Below are 14,651 nucleotides of genomic sequence, written 5' to 3'. Positions count from 1 at the left end.
GAGAGAGAAAAAGAGTGAAAAAGAGGGAGTGCATGAATGAGAGAGCGATCTATGCAGGCATATTTTGCGACACAGAAGCCCATGATCAGTGAAGGATATTGTATGTTGTCTTGTTTTCTGTCACGTCTAACTAACAGCAAATTTACCATAGTGAAAGGGCCAGTGGGTCACTAATCCAAGCAAAAGATCAAAATCATTATTTTTACTGGAAAATGAGCCATAAATTCAATAACAAAACAAAAATTGAAAAGAGAACACAATTACTTATTTATATTCACCAAAATCAATAGCACAATATTTGTTTAATACTCAAAAGCTTCATACAATGATGAACGCAAAAACAAAAATCACGCAATCAATTTAAAAGGACAGGGAGGACAACAGGAAAGGACAACATATCTACAACGTATCTCTTTTCCACTGAAGTAAACAAAAAACAACATATTAAGTAACTGAAAGGGCAACATTTATTCGAAACCTGTCATTCATCACAGAAATGTGCTAATCAGTCATTCAATACGTAATGAAGCCATTCCTATTCAGGGGATGCGAGACTGAGACCTCCACTTCAAAACCTCCGCAAACCACTCAGAAAAGACATAACTGACTTTCAAGGTCAAGGCTAAAATTGGAATGATACAGTGAAAAAATCCATGCTGTATTAGTGCCCCGGTAAAAAAAGCTGAGGTTCTTGTTACCTCTACCTTGAAACGGTAAAACTGGTCTGACAAAATGACTTTTGGCCTAGATCACACTGAATTAGAGAAAAAAAATGTTCAAAGTTATAGGCAAATATCAAAATTATGAGGACTAAATTTTTATCCAACTTCTGCTGTATTATAACATGTTAGAGAAGAGTGGAAACTAAAACAGACCGGATTCTCAAAATTATTGTTGACATTATGGCGGTGAAGCGAATGAAAGAACTACACTATTGTCAACATATGCAATTGCACAAACACAAACACACAATTCAAACAAAGTTTCCCATCACTCATTAAATTATGAAGTTGATTTTTTTTTTTAAAGGTACTGCTGACTCTATCAAATTATATGTGAGTCTAGTGGTGCCAGAGATTCTTGAATGTATACAGGTGGTAACAAAAAAACACACAAAAAATTCAGATTTTTCCAAGGTGTAAGCAATCTGGATATATGCGAGTTATAGTGTGCAGTAAGAATCACATTGATAGGAAGTCCCCACAATGAAATAAAATAGACCTGAGCATTTACAAATAAAAGGGGGGAAAAAAGACATGAAAAACAGGAATTTTTGCCAACCAAAAAGATTTTGAAAAAACAATCCCATATGAGCAGAACTTTAAGGAAAAAGCGAAGTAACTAAATAACAAGACTATGAGGAAATCTAAAGGGTCAAGCAAGGCAACAAATTGACGTCAAACTGGTCTGCAGTATTTTTGAAAAGGTCAAAACCAAAAGACCATGACTATCAGGTTGTGCAAACTGATCTTTGACACTTGAAGTTTTCCTTTCACGACTACAGCACTACTGAGATCTTACAGTGACTTATTTTGCTGCCTCTGTCGGTTGGTGAAAACCCTTTTTTAAAATTTGGATTACCAAGTTTCTCAGGCTAAAATCTAATTCAAACTCAGTAGCTCTCAGAATATAAGTTCAACAAGGAAAACAAAGTCATCACCTCCATCTGCCAAAAAGGCGAGGCAACTCGGTCCAACTTTTCAAACAGTGGGAAAGTGTATCACAACTCTGCTGGTAAGAATTACTGAGAGTTCAAAAGACCTCACAAAATATAACTGGGCCATATGGTCACATGCTTCCAGTATAGAAGGTGCATTAAAGTGTAAGCTAACTGACCATGATTTCCAGCACAAGGATACAATGACAGGTAAGACAATAGCATGTAGTACAACATTGGTGTAACACACTTCGCAATGCTATAAAAGATATTAAAGCTGCAAGACATCCGATTAAACATCAGTCTCTGATAGGATCCCGTGATATGGGTGGACAGGAATTTTAAAAAAAACACAAACAAAAACAACCCAAGCACAAGAATCAAGCAAGCCCCATAAGGGACTATAAACAGAATCATCTGCATCACAGTCCAGCACGACAACTCCACAACAGGACTCCCTTCACAGTTTTCCCTTCAATAAGATGGTCACAATTCAAAATGGTACAATTTCTCAATATATCATTATTGACTCTGTGCTGCTGACATCATTTTTGGGGGGGTCCAAAATAAAAGAATCGCTTCTCTAGAATGGCACGATGACAATTTTTACCATGGCTTCAATGAGCATAATTTTGAGCTTGAAAAGGCTATGTTCTTGTAACATATTATACAGTGATTTCCCTGTAGAAGTACAAAGAGGCTATATTTTTAATGTTAGTAACCTGTACCACGGCTGTCCCATAATCTATAAAGGGTAGTGTTATTGTAACCTATACAAGGCTTGTCCCAAGCTTCTATGAGGGGAGTAAGTAATAGTAACTTGTTCCAAATTTTTCCCATACATCCCTCTTATATTCATAGATCAATATAGCTTTGAAGACATTTCTGCTAAACTACAATAAAATTTAGTGCAAACATTACATGCAACTTCCAGGAATAAAGAACCTTAAGACTTAAAGAGTAAAAACTGGCACAAATCTACAAACAAAATCAAAGAGAATAAAACAGCAAAACCACTTTTATCCTTTCAATTCAAACAATCACAACATAGCGCTATGAGTCCACAGAAAAAGGAAAAATGGACAAAAGGTGTAATACAGAAGAAAAAGAAAAAAAAGGAAGTGCAATTCTGAAAACTGGCAATTAGTCCAAAGAAGGCGTCCGTTTATTCTTACTTACTGAGTTCAAATAAACAGCATTCATATTTCTACCATTTTGTTGACAGTAATTGGTAACATAATCTATTGCACCCACATACTGTTATACTGTAGAAATGCTTATGTCAGCTCTGAAGCACAACAGGTTGTCTTTATTACTTTACAGCACTTTCTGGGTCTCCTTTTTCTGTACCCAGAACTTTACTGTACTCAAAACAAGCAAATTGTTGCACAATTGACAAGGAACTGGGCCAGAGATGAGCAAGTAGAATTTCCAAGGAATTCAGAGGGGTTTCTGAATTTTTCTTTTCTTTCTTAGAATACTTTCTCTCCACTCAGTGTGCAGTGTTCAGGAAGCAAACACTCTGTTTCAAAAAGGCCATTCCCTCTCCAGTAAGGCATTCAACTGTAAGGAAAACCATTCTGTCACGACGCAGTGGAATCAGGCGCTCATCTATTGTTAAGGCATGTGGAGTTATTGCTATACTGAAAGCTGGTTCATTTGATGAATAAACTATCCATCTATCTTGACTAGAAGTCAAGATATTTTAAATTGAAGGAGTTGGGGTCGCCTGGCTTCAGGAGGTAAAATTAGCAAGAAAATAGCCGTCACATTTGGATATCTTCAATAACCTGAGAGTCCTTGAAAACTGAATATTAAAAATTGCTAAACTGGCGAAAAAATGCCGGTTTCTTCGATTCCATTATTATGAAGAGTGCCAGGTTTCCTTCACCTTGATGCCTCACAATTTTCAGAACAGAAAATATGCCAACTCATATGACTAGCAAAAAATAAAGTGAACATATTACACTGATGACAAGACAAATATTATTTGCACATACCAATTGATTTCAAAGTGAACAAATTTTGCATTTACAACCAGTTCGGAACAAAACAGTATTTACAAGGTCTGTGCTTTTGCTTAATTTCATACGCTCTCCAATAAAGCTCTGAGCCTCCATCAAGCAAAAAAACAATTTTTTTTAAAAAAGCACACAGAAGCAAATATACAAAATCTGACTTTTCTCCTCTTGATCAACAAAGACAATATTTTGTCTTTGAACAAGACGACCACAGAATACAATACAGCATCATTAGATACACCACTCAAAAAGTCCCTTAGAACTTTGAACAAGAAAACTTTAAAACTGAGCACACACGAAATTCTGACATCTTTTACCACACTGCGGCTGTCGTCATTTCTGAAAATAATGTTTTGATACAATACTGACAGAATCCAAACCCTGGAACTCCACACATGTGCACACGTAAAGCCTTAGGGCGATAATATAGTTAGACATAAGTGATAAACCAGTCAAAGTCAGAGTTCACCATGAGCTTCCCAATAAGCAAGTTTTGTCTTTGGACTTTTGCGTAGCAACCCTGCCAAGCAAGTAGGCCTACCAGCAATGACTGTGGTGAAACTGAGCTGTGACAGATGTTCAAAACTAAAAATCACATGACTCACACTATAATTTAGTAACAGTAGAAGGCAGAGTTCTTGGATAGAAATCTAGTTTCCACTTAATAAATAGTGGAAAAACTAAGGACACAAATTTTTTTAATGTCACCTCGTCCTATTTTTTTTTTTGGGGGGGGGGGTTGGAGGATAATTTCAACATGACTCTCATGAAATACCAGTGAAAGTGTATCAAAACAAAGATAGTACGACATAATATTGCAAAAAATACACCAGCATCAAGGAACAGAAAGAATGACATGCAAGACAAGACAGCTGAGGGAAATGGGAAATAATAACACTATATTACCAGACTGGAGAACTATAATCTCTACAGCAAAATTTTCTGAGCAGATATCCAAAGCATAACGAAAATTTTTTTTATGACCCCTTGAAAAACTAAAAATTTTAATGGGCTGAAGGTAAGTCAGACAGATGAATCCATGAAGAAAACAACATCAGATCATTACATCTACTTCCTTTACTTTGCCGAAAACTACTCACAAACAAACCAAAGTAGCCTACTTTTACTCACATTTCTAAATCACATACTTAGCATCGATTTCTCATATTGAACACAAAATTTGGCAAACAAATGAAAGAGCAGCTTTTACCTACAAATTGGAACACCGATCTGAGAAAAGTCCAATTTGGTCACTTCCTAAAAAAAGCTTAAGCTGTTCAAATTATTCCCCAAATAAGGCAGACAGTAGGAAATAAAAAGCACACAAGTTAAAGAAAAAGAAAGCAGCTTTTTCTTTCTGTCTGCTAATCTATTAGACAAAAAGGAAAGACTATTTTTCAAATTAGGCTCAAGGATACTTTACAAAAGGGAACAGATTTAAAATCATTTACCAGTGAAGACAAAACATGAATAAATTACTCATACTTATAAGTACAATTTACACCATATGTACAAAAACATTAAATAAAGTACCATACAAATGTGGTCCACATAAATAAATGCAACCTATCACACATGGCGGTTCAAGTAAAAAAAGAATGAAGAAGACGAAGAATGCAAAGACAAATATAAGAAAATCATTCACATACGCTTTGTGCATTAGTTTTGTTTTGAAAATGAATAAATTACTGACCGCCCATGAGAAATATTCATGATCTTATGACACTCGATCAAGGTTCGCTTTTTAGAGTAAACATGTTGTACACTCACTTAAATTAGAAGATCTTTTAAAAATCCCAAAACAGAGCTTGAAAACGTTGTTTCTAATGACAGCAGCACATCTATAGGCCACACAAAAAAAGCACACAACTCATTTTGATTAATGAGTAATCACTACAAATCTTGCGGCTTTCAGTATAAAGAATGCATACATAATTCATGTCTTTTGTGGGCAGCAAAACCACAAAAAAAGAAAAGTCTATCTACTTTTTATGGAAAGATTGATAATCTGTCAATCCCCCGACATAAAAAAGTTAATGGATGAGAGCTGAAAAAAAGAAGAAAAGAAAAGGACAAATATCGAGTAAAGAGTTGATAGTACACAACACTAGGATGTACTTTGTCCCTGACGCAGTCAAACACTATAACTAATAAACAGATAGTTTTTAGGTGAGTGGTCAATAGGATATGTTCTGGAGCAACACACTATGCCCTTAACTCAAAAAGCTGGCACTGCACTGAACTGAAGTGGTGTTCCTGTAACATCGTAGGTAGATACACTGATGTGACATGATCTTGTGTATCATCATCCTATGTAGATTTTGGAATAATGTAAGAAGCCAAGCCATCATAACACAAATTTACCTCGAAATTTGAAAAAAAAATGTGGGACCATTCTCTTTCTTTTTCAGCAAAAAGTTTAAGTGAGGCAATAAGAAACTGGCACAAAGATCTTAAAGGGCTTAGAGTCATCAATGCGACACAAAGATATAAAGAGAAGCTGGTGCCTTGATTGTATATTTATGAAACCTCTTCAACTCAAGAGGAAATCAAAGAGGGTAAATTCACATGAGGCCAGCACAGAACAGGGTGTAAACTTAAACAAGCAGTAAATTGTCCCTGAAGAGTTCTACATTTCATTTTAGTTTAAGTAAGAGTTAAATGGCAACTAAAACATAAATACATCATATAAGTGCCAAAGATTACAGGTGTTTCTAGAGAGTAACGTGTGAAGAAAAGAAGGAGGCAAGGCAAGAACAAACCATGTTTGACAGGAAAGAAGGAGCAAACCGCACCAGAACATCTGCCAACTACCCACAATTTTACTTTGATAGGTCTTTAATTTACACACAGGGCCAATACATCTTGCCACAAAAAAAACTTTACAGAAGGAAATTCACAAGCATGTACATGGCAGCAAATATCTCACTGACCCTTTCACTTCACAACAAGAAATACAAAACTGACATGAAGTGAGACCCATGAAAACACCAAGAGCTCAAAGCCCCGTCTTTGCTCCACAAATCTCTCCAAAAAGACCCAGCACGCAGAACAACTCTTACTCTTTTATATCTTTCATATAAAAATAAGGATTTAAAGTGTTGCTGGAAAAAAAATGAGAAAGAAAGAAAAGCCTTTCAGCTAACTGTAGAAAATGTAGCTTTGATATCATGACAGGGTTCCCAGTCTTCAAGGAGAACAAATTCTGTTTTTTAAACCTTGTTTTCTCTTGGATTTGTTAACCATCTTCAATTGATTTTTTTAACGTAAAAAGATGACAGAGCAGGAAGAAGAAATGAAAAGAAATGCAAAAAATAAAAAATTGTAAAAAACCTGTGGCTGTGGATGGGTGTCGTTGCTATTGGCTGTCAGTTTGACTCTTGCTCTTGCAGAAACAAAAGAAACCAAAGGGACGCATCACAAGCCTTTGATCCTGATTGTGCATGGCTACACTATATGCCACACACTGCAGCCGATTGTGTCAAGTTTCAAACCTGTTCCATCTTTTGATTTTCTTTTTATTCTCTCATTGGCCTGGGCCGTCACCCACAGCACAAAGCACAGGAATTTTTTAACACCTTGTCAAACTAATGTTGGTCTTACTCCTACCTTTGCACTAACAATGTTTTTGTAAGTGCAAAGTGGCACCGGGTGACTACAAGGGCTCTGTATGCAGGGAGTATTCAAGTCAAACAGCTGCATATGACATGATAATGTCGAGTGTCTAGACTATTTTTTCTAATTTATACACCGGGGAGTTGGAGATGGGCAGGGGTAGCCAAACGGCAAATAAATTTTCAAAAATCGGAATCAGGGGGTGTTTCTATTGTATTTTCATAATTGAAAAAAAAAGAACAATGATTCCGCAAAATTCATAATGATCAGCAGCCCTTTGATTTTCTCGCTTTCTCCTATTTATTTTCGTTTTCATTCATTTTCTTGGTGTTTTCCAGACTGGGAAACCTGAAAATGAAATTTGTGGCTTTTTCCCATTTCCTCTGTTGAGTGGGAACCCTGTCAGAGAGACAACAAAGCACAACGACAACGGGAGGAAAGTATCCCGCTACAAAGATGAATCCCATACAGGTACATGATGCAAGCTTTACACCTTGGAAATGAGAAGATGATGAGGTGACAAAGAAGTTTTCAAGTTCAACATTCCTTTCACCACATGTTGTATTCAATGTCTTCGTTGGCAAACACCTTGAAGTAGCCCAGTATAGTGAGGAACACCACAATGTTCCCAGAGATGACCAACGCACACGCTCCCCACGCAATCTGAAGAGAGAAAAATTAAAATATGTCTGGCAAAGTGAATAAAAAGAAACAAGAACAGGCATAGAAACATGTAATATTTTTAATTTTAAGAAATAACAAAGTTGAGCAGGAGAAAAGGAGGGGGTGTCCTAAAAACACCTCTAAATGATCGCTTTTATGCACAAGGGGGCTATCCCGAAAAATGCTGTTTTGAGAAAATCCAAGGTAAAGTTTTTGCCCCTTGTTCAGTTTCTCTAAAATACAAGGAGAGTTTTCTCTATAACCAAACAAATATACACACCAATGAAACCAAACTTCTCCTATAGGTAGGCCAAAGCATATTTTTGGTGTAGGTCAAGATTTCTGGAAACCCCCAAAATCTGGGTTAGCCCGCTTGTCCTTAAAAGAGACCAAATGATGAGACTTTGTGCATTTTTTTTCTTCTGCACAATTTATCATTCCTGATTACTAAAGTTGAAAAGACAAAGGGAAACAGTTTGCAGGGCTCTGATGAAACTATGACTGGCATAGCAAACTGATAGTGGAATGAATTATTGGACAAAATAATATGGAGAAACAAACTGACAGAAAAATACACTGGTGGATCAAGTCTCTAAAAACCTGACCCTTCTCCAAAATTTCTCTTCAATGGAAAGAAAAAGTAAAAGTAAAGAACAAGATGAATTTAGAAATTTGCAGTCACAGCCAACCTGGGAAAGTCTGCTTTTCTTTGACTTTCAACAATCAAAAGCTTTTTAAAATGTTCAAGCACATAGGACCTCCCAGGTTTTCCCTTGTTTTCGAAACCTCCAGTTGAACAAATAAAACAGACAAAAACACCACCAAGCAATGGTACAAAACAAAGAAAAAGCAAGGTGATGTACAATAAGCAATGTAACTCAAGTACACGGAATGTCTGTCAAAATGAACTAAACAGCAACAGTGGAAGTTTTTTTTTTTATAAGGCATTAGTTTCGCAGTAAAAGTAAAGTTTTAACCCCCCCCCCGCCATGTCTTCACACATCACGACAATCACAACACATCGCTTCCTGATCCTGCTTGAAATAGTGACCACCCGTAACCACCCCACTGTGAACCCTGCTACCAACTACAACTCAAGATGTGCACACTAGGTCAAACAGTTATAAAACCAGGGTGAGCAAATTAACCTTTCCTGTTTTTCCAAAGCACTTTTATACTCCTTACAATCTATGTCAACAACACAATATCTATTACATAGACAATCCCTTAACAAGCACCAATCCCGTAACTCACCACATTTGTGTGAGCCAAAATGATTGGTAAGCCAATGGACGACACAACAACTCCTGTAGTAAAAAAAATGCAGAGTTCTACACAGGCACTGCTGGATGAGTCATAGCTGTTGGACAATCTTCGTCCAACCACTGTGGGCAGCGGAGACAGGAAGTAGAAGAAGAGAACAAACATCGGCCACCAGTTGCTGTTGAAAAAAACAACAACAACGATACTTCAAGGTTGTGCTTCAATTTTTGTCTGTCTTTCAAAACATACAGGAATCAATAAAATGATCACTTTCCTGAACTGCATCTATCTCAAATAAAACACCACATTAAAACAGTCATAAAAAACAACAAAAAGCTAAGATAAAAAATACACTGACAAAGATTTGATCACATGTCAGAGATTTTCTAGTCCATCATGTGACTAGTTGAGCTAAGTGGTGCCACTCAAACACCTTTCTCTCCATGTAAATGACCATTATTGTAAAAGCACAAAGGTACATAAAACACAAGCAAATTGATGCCCATTGAAACAACAAATATGATTTTAAAAAGTGAGGCGCAATGTATTTACACATCACATTTACTTTTGCTTCAAGATGTTATATATTATGACTGATATATGGTTTTAGTTCAGTTTAATTCCTAAAAAATAGTTTTGTCTTTCTCATTACAAGAAGGAAAAAGAAAATTACATGACTTTGGTCTTTACTCAAGGTAGATTTAAGGAAATCAAATGTGGAATGTTTCACGAGAATATTAGGATAGATTACAGTAAAAATACCTGACTGTGTTTGAGTTGGTTTATGCCCAGTGAGGAGAAATATACATGCAGCAGGGGCTGTAAGTGTAAAGGGTGGATGGGTTCAACGGCCCTATAAACACAATTACGTTATTTAAGAGGCCACACATCTGAATTTAACAGGCGCCTCTGATAGAACTGAGCCAAATAGGCCTTGAAAAGTCTTCAAAACAACCAAAGCTCAAGTCCATCTAGTCTGGAATTCAAACCACGGCCATCTGCTCCATAGTCCAGCATGATGAAAACTGAGCTAACAGAACAACCTGGGGCTGTAAGGATTGATGTACACATCCATCAAGTGGAGAATATATATCTATTGGGTCACACCCTTTGCTTGACATCACACATGATAACAACTAGGAACAGGTAGGTCAGATAAAGCAGTTTTTATATGACTCTCCACACTGTATTCCAAATAACTGATCTCACTGTTCAACAGTCACCAGCATACAACAGTTTGCTAGGAATTGAAAAACAAAGAGGAGGTTTGAGAACCTTAGAAAAGTAATCCAATCAACTTATCATCATTAAAAAATGGCAGATCCCTGTGACACATTTCTAGAGCAATTGGTATTATCCATCAATAACAAAACAGAAATATGGTTTCCAAAGGAGACTTATTTTGTTAACATCTCCCATTACCTTATTATGCCTCAAACTAAGGGACCCATATCATAGTCAAGAATGGCCCTACAACTAACCAGGGCCCAAAGTGTACGGTCTGTCATATTGCCTTCAATCAGTTACAAGGAGAAAAAGGCCAACAAAAGATGTATGTATATAAATATACACATTAGTTGAAATTGCATTTATTCTACTCACTTGTATTGTGGAAGGGCACATGCTAAAACAAGAAAAGTGACTCCCAGAGCACAGGCAAAAGCCAAGCCAATCAACCTGTGAAAGCAAAATATCAGTCATATATATACCACATTATAGATATAATATAGAAATACATATGTTGTAAATGTGTGTGAATAGAAGTAATTATTTCCTCAGTTTGACCTATGACCCCTCAGCTAATAACAGTACAAACAATAACAAAGAAGTGAAAAATGGCAAAACTGTAAAGGTATTTAAGAGGTAGGACTTCAGAATTTAATGTCCATCTCCAAAAGGACAAACCCAAATGGGAAACATCCTGTAAAGCACCTTCCTTTCCCATGGACACAAACATCGGATTGAGCTGAGCCTCAAACTCACAGTCTCATGTTTGCGCGTGAAGCAGCCTTACTGCTAGACTACTAACACTACAATAATGAAGTTGTAAAGTCAACAACTACTTGACATCTGTTCTGAACCTGTTTCAGAAACGGAAATGAAAACAGAGGGTGTGAACAAAAAGACACAGAATTTTAGAATATCAATCTTTAAAGAAGATGTGATGACCAAGCCTCTCCAAACAATTTCAGTGAATACAGTCATCATCATCAATGCCTTTCACCCCGGGCAGGGTATAGGCCACATACAAGCTCCTTCCATTTATCTCTGTCCTGGGCCGTCCTTCCAATCTCGTGCCAAGTGAGCTTCATCTCTCTTATGACCCTTTCCACCAATCTCCCCCATGTTTCCCGTGACCTACCCCTGCCTCGTGCTCCTTGTGGGTTCCACTGCAGTTGGTATTGGAGAATTTCTTGGAGGACCTGTGCAGTTTTTCCAGTCTCATAAAGGGTCCTGACATTCCACGATCCAATCCGAAGAGACTTGGACTTGGAAGATGATGGAGGCTTCTGCCCAGCAGCTTCCTTTCCGGTCCGTTTTCACTGCCTCGCATTATAAATTCTCCCTTCGGAGAAGACCCGCGACCAGCCAAGCAGAGATAATGGTTTTCGCTTGTATGTGTTTCTGTAACAGGTTCTTTTTACGGGAGAGGTTGTTAGCCTCGTGACTCAACCCCCGACCTGTAGGGAAAATGACTCTGTTTCTGGAGTCACTACCTGGTTCGCCATTTAGTCGCCTCGAACGACACGCTAGACCACGTCAGTTCTATTCTTTTCAATGCTGGGACTGCACGTCAGGAATACAGTGATGCACGGAAAAGTTTTCTTTTTACAGATCTCACTACAGAAGTCACAGTAACGTGATGCCATGATTATTCACTGTTCTTCATCAAAATATTCCACCATGGTGCTTACAAAATAAAAGTATTACAAACTTCAAAAAAATATTCCACACTTATTCAAAACACAAAATACATCTCAGACATCATTTGTGAATATTTTGCTCACAGAAATAATTCAAAATTAAAAAATAGAAATGAGAATGACTTTTTCCTGCTGATACTGCTCCGATAACCAATTCAAAGCCGAGGTGAACAAATTGAAACAGAAAAACTGATGGGTGGTGATTCAGCATTCTTTGGGGTTTTTTTTCATCTTTCTAAATGTTGTGAGCCACGAAAGTTATGGCCTAAACAGATCTGTTGGGAATTCCATAGGATTTTTATTTCAAAAAGACAACTTCAAAGTAGGTTTGCCAAATTAAGATTTAGAGCTCCACTTTCTGCGATAAACTTGAAGAAGAGTTTTCATCTTTTATCTAGTGACATAGGCAAACTTAACAGGGTATGTAATATTATCCATAGTGTTGATATTAACACTCACTACTACATCATTCAGATGAGGACTTTAGAATGGATTGATGCAGTGACATAATGTGAATTCTGTTTCTCTAAAAGTTAAAAACAAACCACCTAACTGTGGGACAAATACAGAGTGATAATTTTGAATGATTGATACATTCAGAGTATAGAAAAACCACTTACGCTGAACAGCACCAAGAACATTGCCAGGAGAGCACCATGTGGAAAAGGAAAATAGAAAACATAAAAATATGTTGTATTATGTCAACTTTCCCTTTCACAATGACAAAGTTTGTGCACATGTTTACTTGATTTTTTGTTTTAAAATTAAACCAAAAAAATGTTCAGAATAATTATAAAAAGGTAACAGAATGTCAGTACAAACTTTCAAAATCATTATTCAGCGTTTCCTTTGCCTTACATTAATTACATTTCATGCGCAGCTTTTTTTTTCCATTCTAAATTTAACATAAATAAAGCAAAACACTATAGATTTAATAACATTCAGACAGATGTAAAAATAAATTATGGCTTATAAAAAGCAATCTCATTTGAAAAATTATCTCTATATAATATAATATCTGATACCCGCCTCCACCAACCCAATGCAAAGATAAGGTCATCATGCTATAAATGTGACCTTAACTCGTCATGAGATGAAACGGATGTCCGAGGAGCATAAATTCAGAAATTGTCCAGACACAATTGAATGGGAAATCAAACCCTAACTGAATCTGTGTCTATAGGTTGCAACTCCTCTTATCTCCAAGTAGAACTAAGTAGTAATCAGTTGATGTTTCCCTTCTGTTGAAACAGGCTACATCCTCTTTCTCTAACAACCACTAAAAACATACTTACACCAATTCCCTTTTCTATACTGGGTAGACATTGTTACATGATTAACTACAGTTTCTGTGTTTTGAAAAGGAGTGCCTCAAGACTACTAGAGACAGCTATAAATTAGATGATAGTTAATAATAGTCTGTAACTGAGGAAACCAGCGTCTTTGTCTAGATTCTAAATTTTATCTAATCGTAGTAAGTAATTATATCATTTGATACCATTTTGGCAAACATTAATAAAAATAAAAATATGAGTAGTGAATCCTCAACCTCAGGAACTAAACACAACAGCAAACATCTATATTTCTCTATAGTCAATGAAATTGTAGAATCATTGGTCTAATAAAGCGATCTAGTTGTTAAGTAGTTGGAAGTAGTAGTAGTAGTGGTGGCGGTAGTAGGTAGCAGTGCTGTACGATTTTTAGTTTTTTAAAAATCATTGAAACTTCAAAGCGCAATGTCACTACCCATGCTTTTCCAATACTGTGAGCGAATAGTTTTTTCTTATACATGTACATGTAGGCCTAAGGCAAGGCCTAATACTGCGAGTCTATTTAGCAGTATTCTTTATTGAATATTCACTATTCACAGTCACAGCAGTATTCATCCAGTGATTCTCAGTTCAGTGTATGTCTGCTTCTTTACATGCCCCCATGGTTTGTGCAGCGCGTGCAGTGATGAAACATTGGGGGGGTTTTTTTGTTTTTGTTTTTTTAAAAAGGCGACTGTTGCAGAGGGGGAGGGGAGAGGGGGAATAATAAAAACAGGCGACCACTTGTGTCTAGTGTCTGCTTGGAAAAAAAAGGTTGGGGGGGTTGAACAAGAGAAAAACTTTTTACAAAGCAAGCACTGAGCGATAGATCAAACACACGCACATTGTAGTGGAGTCGCACAACACTGATGTTTGCTAGGTCGTATCTTTTGGAGGTTCTTTTATTGGTAGCTTATTTCGTTAATCTTCTCAAATAACTCTGCCAAACAATACTTCCAAGGGCAATATGAGTGTAACATCGTGTATTTTTAGCCTAGCACGGCTTATAATAAAAAATATAATATACTCTTTAAATCTTATCTCTCATTTCATTAGCCCCCCCCTGCCATCCCCCCACCATACCTAGGCCTACCTACAAATTGTATAAAAACCTTTTGGATCTCCCCACGAGTAGGCTATGGTGGCTGGCCGTTTGCCTTGTTGTTTGTTTAGTTTTGTCGTTTTTTTGTTGGGTTTT

At 36.8% G+C, this 14,651-nt stretch overlaps 1 protein-coding gene across 1 annotated transcript; it reads right to left on the bottom strand.

Annotated features, from left to right (window-relative positions):
• Positions 1–4,410: 4,410 nt before the first annotated feature.
• LOC101863851 (leptin receptor overlapping transcript-like 1) lies at positions 4,411–12,816 on the bottom strand. The gene is made up of 4 exons (XM_013088792.2): positions 12,764–12,816; positions 10,822–10,896; positions 9,211–9,397; positions 4,411–7,956 (listed from the first exon to the last, which is right to left on the bottom strand). Exons 1-4 carry the CDS (start codon positions 12,799–12,801, stop codon positions 7,843–7,845), a joined length of 414 nt encoding a protein of 137 aa, XP_012944246.1. The 5' UTR covers positions 12,802–12,816; the 3' UTR covers positions 4,411–7,842.
• Positions 12,817–14,651: the final 1,835 nt, after the last annotated feature.

Source organism: Aplysia californica, unplaced genomic scaffold (genome assembly GCF_000002075.1).
Source record: "Aplysia californica isolate F4 #8 unplaced genomic scaffold, AplCal3.0 scaffold00811, whole genome shotgun sequence".
In the NCBI taxonomy this organism is placed as follows: domain Eukaryota; kingdom Metazoa; phylum Mollusca; class Gastropoda; order Aplysiida; family Aplysiidae; genus Aplysia; species Aplysia californica.
The sequence above is the reverse complement of the archived record's forward strand: the minus strand, read 5'-3'. Positions and strand labels throughout refer to the sequence as shown.